A 13,401-nucleotide genomic window follows, 5' to 3' on the forward strand; every position below is an offset into this window, starting at 1 on the left:
AAGGAACAACAATGGCTATTCTCCAGTCCTCCGGGACATTACCTGAAGACAGTGACAATCCAAAGATCTCTGTCAAAGCCTCAGTAATTTCCTCTCTTGCCTCCTTCAGTATTCTTGAGTAGATCCCATCAGGCCCTGGGAACTTATCCTCCTTAATATTTTTCAAGACGCCCAACACCTCGTCTTTTTGGATCTCAATGTGACCCAGGCTATCGACACACCCTCCTCCAGACTCGACATCCACCAATTCCTTCTCTTTGGTGAATACTGATGCAAAGTATTCATTTAGTACCTCGCCCATTTCCTCTGGCTCCACACATAGATTCCCTCCCCTGTCCTTTAGTGGGACAACCCTTTCCTGTGTTTACCAGAATCTTGTATGTTCCAATGAGATCACCTAACATTTTTCAAAACTCTAGAGAATATAAGCCAATTTACGCAGCATGTCATCATAGGTCTACCCTCTCGACCCAGGAACCATCTAGTAAATCTCTGCTGTCTCGAATGCAAGTGCATTCTTTCTTAAATATGGAGACCAAAACACTGCACACAGAATTCCAGATGTCATTTCACAGAACCCCTGCATAATTGTAGAATGGTTAATTTGCAATAAACTGACTATTGTATGTCATCAAAACTAGAAAATGATTCTCTAGGTTTTGTTAGATGCTTTCATTTATTTAAAATCAAGTTACACAGAAATGGTGGAATAGGCACTGATAATGAATTCTTGTTTTTTCTGAGAAACTTATTTTCACCTGTATTAATAAATTGTATCAGGTTGCCACTTAAATATATCAAGAAATATTTTTATGCAAATAAAAATTAAGTTCTAAAATACTGCCTGATGGAGATGGTTCAATGTAGATGTTATAATATGCATATAGATTTGAGCAAAAAACTTGAGCAGAACTGTCAAATTTTGACAAGGATGGCACGGTGGCACAGTGGTTAGCACTGCTGCTTCACAACGCCAGGGACGCAAGTTCCATCCCTTCCTTGGGTGACTGTGTGGACTTTATACATTCTCTCCGTCTCTGCGTGGGTTTGCTCTGGATGCTCCGGTTTCCTCCCACAAGTTAGATGTGCAGGTTAGGTTATGGGATTACAGGGATAGGACGGGTAGACGCTCTTAAATGGGCAGAGTGCTTATTCGAAAGGTCGGTGCAGACTCGATGAGCCAATTGGCCTCCTCCTGCACTGTAGGAATTCTATGACTTCAGAAACCTTGGACAATTTTGACTGCAATCTTGCACCCAAGATGTCAGTCCTTGTTCAAGAGAGAAACATTAGATAATGTTTCAACTCAAAAGCGAAATACTTCTCTTTCTTGACTGAAATAAATATTATTTGTCGTTTATCATGATTGTATAAGATCCATGACCTGTCGCTTGGCAATATTTACACCAGTGCAATGGTATTTTCTCTGTTAGGAGTTCTGAAGAAAACTCTACCAAACAATGATGTGCCGTCAGAGATGAACAGAGCTCATATCCAAGCTGAACAGTTACTACATGTGACCGAGGTAATCTAAGCTTTGTATTCATTCATGTTTAATGCCAATGATTATTCTAATTTATTTATTCTTAAAATCTTGAAGCTTTCAGCCTGAAAGCAACCAACAGTTTTCAGTCTCACGTTTTACAAATTACAGTCTTAAAAGAATGGTGGCAGAAAGTGTGTTCTTAAATAACATGCCATTATTTATGGCATCCACCCAGTTGAGGAGGGCTCGAGGGGGCGTCGATAAATACGGAGAACAGGCGAGTTGGATGCTGAAACATTAATTGAGGAAGCAGGAGATGCGAGGGAGATCGGAAAAGTGAAGGATAGGAGGGGGAATATGGTATTGGACCCGGTGGAGGTGAATGGGGTGTTCGGGGACTTTTATAAAAGACTATATGATTCAGAATCCCCGGCTGGAGTGGAGGGAATGAGGCATTTCTTGGATGGGCTCGAGTTCCTTATGTTGCAGGAGGATCTGGTGGTGGGGCTGGGAGCTCCCATTGGATTGGTGGAGGTGTTGGAGGATAAGGGAGCAATGCAGGCAGGGAAGGCCCCAGACCGGACAGGTTCACAGTGGAATATTATAAAAGAATTTTGGGGGACCTAGGGCAACAATAACAAACACAATACCAATCCCCCAAACAGCGTCCTTCCCTTCCAAATACAAATCCAACCATCACCCATACATTCCAAGTAAAAAATAAAAGAAAATTAACAATCATCCCGCCAACAAAGTACTCAAAACTAACAATGACCCCTAACCCCCCCCCCCCCCCCCCCCCCAATGTTCGATGGCGACCAATTCTTGAATGTGCAAACTTCACCTCAAGAGTCAGAAATTCCAGTAGATCACCCCGCCAAGGCACAGGGTAGAGAAGCTGACCTCCACCCCAGCAGGGATCGCCTCCGGGCAATCAGTGATGCGAAGGCTAAAACATCTCCTTCACCTGCCTGCAGCCCGGGCCAGTCTAATACCCTGAAAATGACTTCTAGGGGCTCTGGCTCCAAGCTCATGTGTACTAACCTCGAAGTGACCTTGAAAACCTCCCTCCCTCCTTCCCACAGCTGCCCCACACCTCGGCAGGGACACCACAAAATGCTCACTTTTTTCCAGGTTTAATTTATACTCTGAAGAGGTCCCAAATGTATCCCCCATCGAAGAACTGGGTTCTGATACATACAATAATAGATCATCCGCACAACAGACAGACCCCCCCCCCCCCCCCCCCCCCCCCCCCCCCAATCCCCGTACTCAGCACGATGGCCAAAGGCTCAATTGCTAATGCAAATAACAGAGGGGACATAGGGCACCCCTGCCTGGTCCCCTGGTGCAGAGCAAAGTACCTCAAACTCATATTGTCTGTGTGTGCACTCGCCCTTGGTCCTTATATAATAGCCGTACCCACTCCATGAATTTCGGCTCGATCCCAAACCTCTCAAGAACCGCAGTCAAATACCCTGGCACTACTCGATCAAATGCTGTTTCCGCATCCAGTGCCACCCCACCTCTGTCTCCTTCCCCTCAGCCAGCATCATGACTACACTTAGCACCCTCCTAATATTTGAGAATAGCTGCCTCCCTTTCACGAACCCCATCTGGTCCTACCGTATCACTTTCGGGAGGTACCCCTCCAACCTAGCTGCCAGTACCTTTGCTAATATCTTCGCATCCACATTCAGTAGTGATATAGGCCTGTACGATCCACACTCCGTCGGGTCCTTATCTTTCTCCAGCAACAAGGAGATTGAGGCCTGCTCCAATGTTTGTGGCAGCACCTCCCATTTCCCTCATAAGCCCAGTTAGTGCCTCCCCCCCCCCCCCCCCCCCCCCAACCCACCCAACTGGGCCAGCGAGCACGGCCGTGACCTCTCCAGCCTTCGCTCCTGCACAAAGTTCTAATCCCCACACACTATTAGCTCATGCAAATCCAAACCCAGAATGGGCCCAAACACTTTCATCACGAACCCTACATCATCCAAGTTAGGGCCAGACACACTTGCCAATGTCACCAAACTTCCCTCCAATGCCCCCGTTACTATCACATATCTACCCCCCTGGTCCGCCACCACCTTCTCCATCTGGCATCGCACTCTGTTACTGACCAAAAGCACTGTCCCCCCTCCCCGGGCCGTACTGTCAAACCCCAAATGAAACACTTGGCTTATCCAGCCCTTCCTGAGCCTCACCTAATCCTTCACCCTCAAATGAGTCTCCTGTAACATAACCACGTTGGTCGTTAAACATTTTAGGTGTGCAAACACCCTCGACAACTTCACTGGCCCCCCCAACCCCCTCCCATTCCACGGAACTAACCTAATTGGGGGTATTTCTCTCCTCACCCCCGCGCCACCCCTCCTATCCACCATCATCATAACTCCGGGCCCTGTCCACTGGGCCTGGCGCGCCCTATTCTATTTTTGCCATCAAACCACCACCCCTCCCCCCGGCTCCCAGAATCCCCTCAGCCACTTCCTCCCGAAAGCACCTCACCCAGTAAATATCCCCCTGTTTTTCACACCTCCTATGCCCATTGAAACCTGTTCACCAGGCTCCAATGTCCACAGGCCCCCGCCCCACCCCCGTTCACTAGCCGACTTAAGCTTGCTAGTGTGGGGACCTGGAGCCCCCGCCCGGTTCCAGGATAACAAGAAGAAAATACAAATCCCCTTCAAACAGACAAATTCAGTACAAACATACAGACCCAGAAAAACCGTTGCTACAGAAAAGAAACACTCTTGCCTCACCGAAAACAACTGTACCCCATTTAACCCATATAATAACAGCAGGGCCCGGAGTTATGATGATGGTGGATAGGAGGGGTGGCGCGGGGGTGGGGAGAGAAAGACCCTCAATTAGGTTAGTTCCGTGGAACGGGAGGGGGTTGGGGGGGCCAGTGAAGAGGTCGAGCGTGTTTGCACACCTAAAATGTTTAACGACCAATGTGGTTATGTTACAGGAGACTCATTTGAGACTCAATAGAACTATATACACTCTATCATCTCCCCTCTCCTCGGTCCAAAATCAGTACCCAGTCGCAGTCCTCACTCCTGCCCCAATCCTTCCACGTTCAGAAATGCCTGCGCCGCTTCCACTGTCTCGAAATAAATGTCTCTGGAATTGTAGGTCACCCTCAACTTCGCTGAGTACACGACACCAAACTGCACCCCACTGTTATACAGTGCCGTCTTCACTTGGCCGAAGGCCACCCGCCTCCTCGCTAACTCCACAATTAAGTCCTGGTATATACATATACCAGCTCCAGCCCACTGCACCTCCTGTTTCTGCTTCGCCCAATTCGGGACCTTCTGCTTCACATGGTACCTGTGGAAGCAAGCAATCACTGCTCTTGGCGGCTCATTCGTCTTTGGTTTAGGCCCCAACGACCGATGAGCCCGGTCCAGTTCGTACCGGGAGAGATCTTCTCCATTCCCCACCAACTCCGCCAACATCTTGGCAAAGTACTCCATCGGCCTCGGGACCTTCCACCCCTTCGGGCGGTCCAACAATCCTCATGTTTTGCCGCCTCGATCTATTTTTCAGATCCTCCAATTTAGCTCGCAGGCCTTTGTTGGCCTCGACCACCCTCTGCAGTTCCTCACTCATTGAGCTGAGCTGATCGCTGTGCTGCGACATGGCTTCATCCATTCCCTTCATTTTCTTACCTTGCTCCCACACCTTAGCCGATGCCTTCGACACAGCCACCTTCACAGGGGAAATTGCCTCCTCCACCAGCATCTTCAGTTTCGCCGTCATTTCCTTCCTCATCACCTCCATGTGCTTTGCAAACTGTTTCTCCAGTTCCAAAGCCATCACCTCAGTCATCTTATCTGCCCTAAGCAGTGCAGCCCCAACCAGCGTCCCAGTCTCCACCATCTTTCCAGCTCCCAAGCTAACCCTTTCGCTCGATGGTGTACCTTCACTCACTCCCTTCTTCACGGCGGCTTTCTTTTGGTTTATTGGATTCCCCCTCCTTCCTTATGCCTTCCTGTGCTCAATTGCCAACTGGGATGGGTATTAAACTCTTTAAAACAAAAATGAAGCCTTGAGCAGGAGCCACCCAACATGCCGCCACCGAAAATTAATTTCCGATTTATTGCAACAGTGTAGCTCACTAATTTTTCTTTTAAATTTGCCAGATTTCTTTGGATCCCATGAGCTCTTACCTTCGCTATCCGCTACCATGCGGGACCTTATCAAAAGCTTTGCTGAAGTCCAAGTAGACTATGTCAAACGCATTTCCCTTATCCACATATCTGGCCACCTCTTCGAGAAACTAAATTAAGGTGGTCAAACATGACCTCCCCTTAACAAAACCATGTTGACTGTTCTTGGTTAATTCCTGCCTCTCCAAATGCAGAATTCTCAAAATTGCTTCCAATAATTACCCCACCACTGAGGTTAAACTGATTGGCCTGTAATTTCCTGGTCTGTTTCTTCCTCCCTTCTTGAATAATGGTACCACATTGGCTAGTCTAGGAGTAGACTGGAAGAAACATTTTCCCTTGGTGGAGGCGTCAATGACCACGGGGCATATATTTAAGATCAGGGGCAGAAGGTTCAGAGGGGATGTGAGGAAAAGCTTTTTTTACCCAGAGGGTGGTGGGAGGTTGGAATTCACCGCCTGAAAGGGTGATGGAGGCAGAGACCGTCATAACATTTAAGAAGTATTTAGGTGTGCACTTGCGATCCCAGGGCATGCAAGGCTATGGACCAAGTGCTGGAAAATGGGATTAGAATGGTTCGGTGGATGTTTTTGACCAGCGCAGTCGCGATGAGCTGAAAGGCCTTTTCTGTGCTGTATGATTCTATGATGCTATTCTATAAATTTTGCTTTCTCGTCTTTAATTGTGACTCTATTACTTATTTACGTTGTAGCCAGTATCTCTAGAATGTGACTGGAGAAATGCTTTTAAGGGCCTAGCATCTTCTATAGCCGATTGTGTGAAAATGGTAATTGAAGATACATGTTCAGGATGTCTTCAACGAGAAACAAACCAGTACGTATCAACAAAAAGCTTGGCAACGTGTACTCACCCGGTGAAAACTACATGGGATCTGTATATGGAAGAAGAGCAACCAAAAAAGGTCGCAAAGGTAATATCAGCACAACAGAATATTGGCATACTAGTAAAAGGTGTGAGGTACAATAGCAAGTCACAAACAGCTTACATACCAGCCATTGTATTCAAGTATTTGAATAGCTACTTTTTCAAGAAGAATGTAACAATACACAAAAGTCAAAACACCATCTTGGCCCTTTTATATATGCCGATCATGAAGTCTGCTCTTCAAGAATTTTAGTCCGTTTCTCAACATGATCCTTGGGAAAACCAAGAATACTTCCAGAATATTTATCATAGAACCCCTACAGTACAGATGGAAGCCATTCAGCCCCTCGTGTCTGCACCAACCCTTCAAAAGACCACCCCACATCGGCCCTATTCCTGCAATCCCATCCTAAGGGGCATTTTGGCATGGCCAATCTATCTAACCTGCACATCTTTGGACTGTGGGAGGAAACTGGAGCACTCAGAGGAAACCCACGCAGAAACGGGGAGAATGTGTAAACTCCACACAGTCACCCGAGGTCAGAATCGAACCCGGGTCTCTGGCACTGTGAGGCAGCAGTGCTAACCACTGTGCCACCTTGCGCCCCTAATTTTATATTTAATTTTTTATCTAGCACTTTATCTATCTAAATCCAATTGTCTTTCAAATTGCATTAGTCAGGAGATATCAACTTCACACAGCATTATGCTGTATCCATGTGAGTGCATTCTTCTAATCCATAATCTCATTGCATAACATAAAATGACCTAATCCTTTTTAATACAATCAACGTACATATTCACCACTTATGATCAGTGTTACAGAATAGAAAAGGCATGTGAGAAGGAACAGAAACACTACAGCTACATAAGCTAGCTTCATCATTATGGCATCAACCAAATCGGCAAGCCATGTATACTCATGTGACAATCCCTATGGCAAACTGTCTCTGAGGCACCAAGTGAGCACAAAACATGAATTGTGCCATCTGCTGTCAGAACATCTGCAACTAATACACAGCATAAAGGAGCCACTTCCTTTAACAGGGAACATTAACACAATCCTCAATAATTTTTCCTCGAACATATGAAATCGAAGCAAAAGTTAAACCATTCGGTCCCTCGAGTCTGCTTTGCCATTTAATAAGATCATGGCTGATCTGTTTCTGTTTCGAATTTCACTTTCCATCTACCCTGATAACCTTTGACTTCCTTGCCTAACAAGAATTTATGTACCTCTGTCTTACAAACATTCATTGACCCCAGCTTCCACCACCTTTTGAGGCAGAGAGCTGCAAAGTCACACAACTCTCGGAGAAAATAATTCTCATCTCTGTCCTCAAAAGGTGACCCCTAATTTTAAAACTGTGCTCTCTAGTTCTGAATTCGCCCACAAGACGAAACATCTTTTCCACATCCACTTTGTCAAGACTGTTCAGGATCTTGTATACTTCAATCAAGTCACCCCTCGCTCTTTGAAACTACAGTAGGAGTAAGCCCAGCCTCTCTAGCCTATCCTCAGAAGACAACTTACTCATTCTGGGTATCAATCTAGTAAACCAGGGAGGGAAGGCAGTGGCACACTGATATTGTCACTGGACTACTAATCCATAAACTGAAGGTCATGCTCTGGGGACCCAGTTTCAAATCCCACAATGGCAGTTTGTGGAATTTGATTTCAGTAAAAAAATATTGAATTAAAAGTCTAATGATGAACATGAAACCATTGTCAATTATCATAAAAACCCATCTGGTTCACGAATGTCCTTTGGCGAAGGACGTCTGCCATCTTTATCCAGTCTGGCCTTCACGTGGCTCCATCTTCACCACATCCCATGGAAGAATAAAAACATCCTCTGAACCGTGTCCAAAATATTTACATCCTTCCTTAAATAAGGAGACCATAACTGCGGGCGCGATTTAACGGAAAAGTTTCTAAAGTCATTTGTGGTGGGTTTTGCTGGGAGTTCCCCACCCCTATCTAACAACACTTAAGTCACTTTTTCAGGCTCTGAAGAGTTTCCTACCGGCTTAGCCCCACACTTGGAATTTCTTTCATCACTGGGAGCTGAAGTTCGAGATTGGGCTGTCATTTTGAAAGTGTGCCCCAATCTCTAAGTGAGCTTGTGGGTCACCCACCACACACATGGGCACACACCCCTCCACCAATAAGCAATGTCACCCACCACACACATGGGCACAACAGCTATAGGGTCCCTTGGGGGGGGGGCCCTCTTCAGGCCCTCTCCTTCCAAGACCTCCAACCGTCATCCCCTCCAAACCTCCTGGAGGCATCTTACCTGCCCTGCATATTCCCCTTCCACCCTTCTTTCATGGACATGGTCACTCCCGGGCCTTGACCATTGATACTGGCGCCCAAGCACCTTTGCACTGGCACCCTGGCAGTGCCCCTGCTGGCTTAGCAGTGCCCTCTCTACCTTCAAGTACGGGGGTAACCCAACTAGCCCCCTCCTCCCCCGACCCCTGTAATGGGAAACCCCGGGGACCCCTGCAATTGGGGAGGACCCCTCACAGGAACCCCAGGTTGCTCGTTATGCTTTCCCTTAATTTGCTCTGTTATAATTACCTTTGCTCAAGAGTCGCCAGGTATCTTTCTGATACCACCACAAGGTTCAATACCGAATACTGATCAATGACTCGATACACCAGTTAGTAAGTTTGAAATCAATGCACATTTATTTACATATACAGTCAATTATTACTCATGCATAAACTCTACTCGCTAAACTACAACTACTACTAAAAGCCTATACTTAGCTTCGGAGGGGCCCACTCAGTCAGAGGAACAATGGCCGTTGTCCGGTTCTGATACTGCTGGCTTCGAACTGGTATAGAATAGTAGCTAGGAGCGTCTATCTCGTAGCGTGCGTTGACCTTAGTCTTACTTGGCTGGTGCTTGGCGGCCTCTCGTCGCTGAGAGCCAAATGCCAAGGTGAAGGTGACGAAGACGAGTAAGAGTAAGAGCGAACTGACCTTGGGGACTCTGTTTTATAGCCCCCAGGGTTTTGCGCCCTTCTGGGCGGACCTTGGACTTGGTCCCAATTAATTGGACCATGTCCCAATCGTTTGTATCGATTCTCTCCAATAACGGGGTCATTCCCTGATCGTTGGGCGGGCTCTAGGTAACCGTTGGCCTGCCTTTGTTTTAGCCTCCACTGGGGCCGGGAAATCTGTCCTGGTACTGATTGTTTCAATATTTCTTTTTGTCCCCGGAGATAGCTCATTACTATGCTAATGGCTTGTAGTTTCAGTTCTGTCTGGGTTCTGCAAGTTCCAATCCACAGGAAACCTTGCTCCTGCTTGTTTTTCTAGTGCTGTCCATTTTTCCCTGCACTCTTTGCGAGTATCCATTTTGGAATTGGGATGTGGCCACCCCAGGTGGCTACACCCTTGCCTTCACAGACTCCCCACCCCCCAGAAAATGGACGTAAGTGCATTCCAAGCATGAAGTGTATTCCAAGGGTTCACTGCACTTACCTCTCTTTGACGTGGTCAATGTTTACAACCATTAGGGTTTCACTGCTTAGGCCACAGAAACCGAAAAGGATATGAATGGATCAAAGCTGCAGATGATTTTTACAAGCTGTCCATCACAGACCACTACTGGAAAGCTATGAATGGCTTGCAATGAATGGATCTGTGGGAATCAGACACAGGATTGGCTGATCTTCTTTGAGGAATGGACACGTGGAGCTGAAGTTGAGTATTATAGCTATAATGCTTCCCATTGCCCATGTCTGGACTGCTCTCCAGTTTCCAGACAAGGGTCCCTTTTTGGAGGGACGGTGAGTGGTGGGGGTTCCTTTAGGTAGGGGCTCCCTGTGACTGACCCCTATTATAGAGGCCCCTTTGGAGGGGGTCTCCCTATTACAGGGGTCCCTGTGGGGGACCTGCTATTGATGGAGCCCTTGGGCAAGGGGGGTGAGAAAAGAGTCCTATTACAGTGGTGCTTGTGGAGGGGCATGGGGGGTGTCTGGTAGAGGAGGCTGATCCCTGCCTAAACTAAACTAGCTCCCCCCTACCCCCCTCACTCCCTAACTTTCTCCGAAGAAGTCCATAAACGGCTGCCACCTCCGGACAAACCCTGAGACTGATCCTCTCAGGGTGAACTTAATTTTCTCAAGTCTGAGAAATCCAGCCATGTCACTAATCCATTTTGGGGGCTCCAAGTTCCTCCACGCTATTAAGATCTGTCTCCGGGCTACCAAGGAGGCAAAGGCCAAAATGTCAGCGCCCCCCCCCCCCCCCCCCCCCCCCCCCCCCCCCGGACTCTCGGGTCTTCTGGCACTCCAAAGGTCGCCACCTCTGGACTCGACACCACCCTCGTTTTTAGCACCGTGGACATGACATCAGCAAATCCTTGCCAGAATCCCTTAAGCTTTGGACATGCCCAAAACATGTGGACATGATTTGCGGGTCCTCCTGCACACCTCACACACCTGTCCTGCTCAAAACAACCTGCTCAAGTGTGCCCGGTGAACCACCTTGAATTGTATCAGGCTGAGCCTGACATATGATGAGGACGCGTTAACTCTACTCCAAGCATTCTCCCACAGACCTGCCTCTAGCTCCTTACCCAACTCATCTTCGCACTTGCGCTTTGCCTCCCCTATCTGGGTTCCCTCCCACTCCATGAGCTCTTCATAAATTTCCGAGACCTTCCCCTTCCCCACCTCCTTTTTGAAACTAACTTATCCTGTATCCCTGTGGCAGTAGAAGCGGAAAGGTCTAAACCTGCCTTCGTACAAAGTCTCTCATCTGCAGATAGCGAAACCCATTCCACTCGGCAATTCACACACCTCCTCCAAATCTTCCAAACAAGGAAATATTGTCTCAAGTAGGCTTCAATGATGTTACTGTGAAAATCCCCGAGTTACCACATTCCGGTGACTGTTCGGGGAGGCCGGTACGGGAATTGAACCCGCGCTGCTAGCATTGTTCTGCACTACAAGCCAGTTGTTTAGTCCACTGTGCTAAACCAGCCCCTGATGGAAAGCTCCCATTGATAAACAGATCTCCCAGCCTCTCAATCCCCTGCTCTTTTTGTTTTTATAAATTTAGAGTACCCAATTCTTTTTTCCAATTAAGGGGCAATTTAACATGGCCAATTAACCTACCCTGCACATCTTTTGGGTTGTAGGGGTGAAACCCACGCAAACATGGGGAGAATGTGCAAACTCCACGAACAGTGACCCAGAGCCGGAATCGAACCTGGGACCTCGGCGCCGTGAGGCAGCATTGCTAACCACTGCGCCACCGTGCTGCCCAATCCCCTGCTCTTTGCCCCCTTCGTAACCCCCCCCTCCATCCTCCCCGGGACAAACCGGTGATTGCCACAAATTGGAACCCACACCGATGGCTCCTCCACTCCCATATGCATCCACCACTGCCCCCAAACTCTCAGAGCCGCCACCACCACCGGGATTGTGGAATATCAAGCCGGCGAGAACGGCAGAGATGCCGTTACCAGTTCCCCTAAGCTTGTGCCCCTACATGATGCGGCCTCCACCCGCTCCCATACCGACCCAACCCCCACCCCACGACCCACTTCATGATCATGGCTATATTTGCCGCCCAGTAGTAATTCCCAAAGTTCGGCAGGGCGAACCCTGCGCCACCCGCCTCTTTGCTCCACTCCAACGGCACTTTCCTTACTTGCGGGGGATTTACCCGCCCAAACGAGAGATTACCGTATCAACCCGCTTAAAAAGGGTGTTTGGTATAAAAATAGGAAAACACTTGAAAATAAACAAAAATCTCGGGAGAACCGTCACCTTTACGGTCTTTACCCTCCCCGCCAGTGACAGCGGGAGCATGTCCCACCTCCGAAAGTCCTCCTTCATTTCTCAACTAACCGGGCAAAGATTTAATTTATGTAACTGTTCCCATTCTCGTGCCACCTGAATTCCCAAGTATCAAAAACTCCCTCCCACCACTTTAAACGGCAGCTCCCCCAGCCTCCTCCCCTATCCCCTTTGCCTGGATCACAAAAACCTCACTTTTACCCATGCTCAATTTATACCCCGAAAACCGGCCAAATTCCCCTAAGATCCGCATAATCGCTCCCATTCCCTCCCCCAGGAGTAGGTCATCCGTATACAACGAGACCCTGTGCTCCACTGCCTCCCGCACCCCCAGACAAGCCCCCTCCATCCCTTTGACGCTCCCAGTGCCATCGCCAATGGCTCTATAGCCAAGGCAAACAACATTGGGGAGAGTGGACATCCCTGCCTCGTCCCTAGGCTCAGTCTAAAATAGTCCGAGTTCACTCTGTTCGTCCGCACACTCGCCTGGTACAGCAACTGGACCCAGTCTACAAAGCCCTGCCCAAACCCAAACCGCCCCAGGACCTCCCACAAATACTTCCACTCCACCCGGTCAAAGGCCTTCTCCGTGTCCATAGTGATCACCACCTCCACCTCCCTCCCCTCAGAGGGCATCATGATGACATTCAAGAGTCTTCTAACATTGGCCGTTAACTGCCTTCCTTTGACAAATCCCGCCTGGTCCTCCCCTATCACCCCTAGAATGCAATCATCTATCCTCGAGGCCAAAATCTTTGCCTGCAATTTGGCGTCTGCAGTAGGGAGATTGGTTTATATGGCCTGCATTGTTATGAGCCCTTCTCCTGCTTCAGAATCAATGAGAACAAAGCCTGTGACATTGTTGGGGGAAGGACACCTCGCTCCCTAGCCTCATTAAATGCCCTCACCAGTAATCGACACAGCACCCCAGAAAACTTCTTACACAATTTCACTGGATATCCGTCCGGCCCGGGGCCTTGTCCAACTGCATGGCCTCCAATCTATCCACTACATCAACAAT

General features: G+C 48.2%; 1 protein-coding gene across 4 annotated transcripts in view; it reads left to right on the top strand.

Annotated features, from left to right (window-relative positions):
* Nucleotides 1-13,401, top strand: part of kiaa0825 (KIAA0825 ortholog) — a 593,054-nt gene that overhangs the window by 128,130 nt on the left and 451,523 nt on the right. For all 4 annotated transcript variants that reach the window (XM_038805261.1, XM_038805263.1, XM_038805262.1 and 1 more), the window contains exons 6-7: nucleotides 1,434-1,525; nucleotides 6,383-6,601. In XM_038805261.1, coding sequence (XP_038661189.1) covers nucleotides 1,434-1,525; nucleotides 6,383-6,601 — 311 coding nt within the window. The remainder of the gene's footprint in view (nucleotides 1-1,433; nucleotides 1,526-6,382; nucleotides 6,602-13,401) is intronic.

Source organism: Scyliorhinus canicula, chromosome 8 (assembly GCF_902713615.1).
Source record: "Scyliorhinus canicula chromosome 8, sScyCan1.1, whole genome shotgun sequence".
Taxonomy (NCBI): Eukaryota; Metazoa; Chordata; class Chondrichthyes; order Carcharhiniformes; family Scyliorhinidae; genus Scyliorhinus; species Scyliorhinus canicula.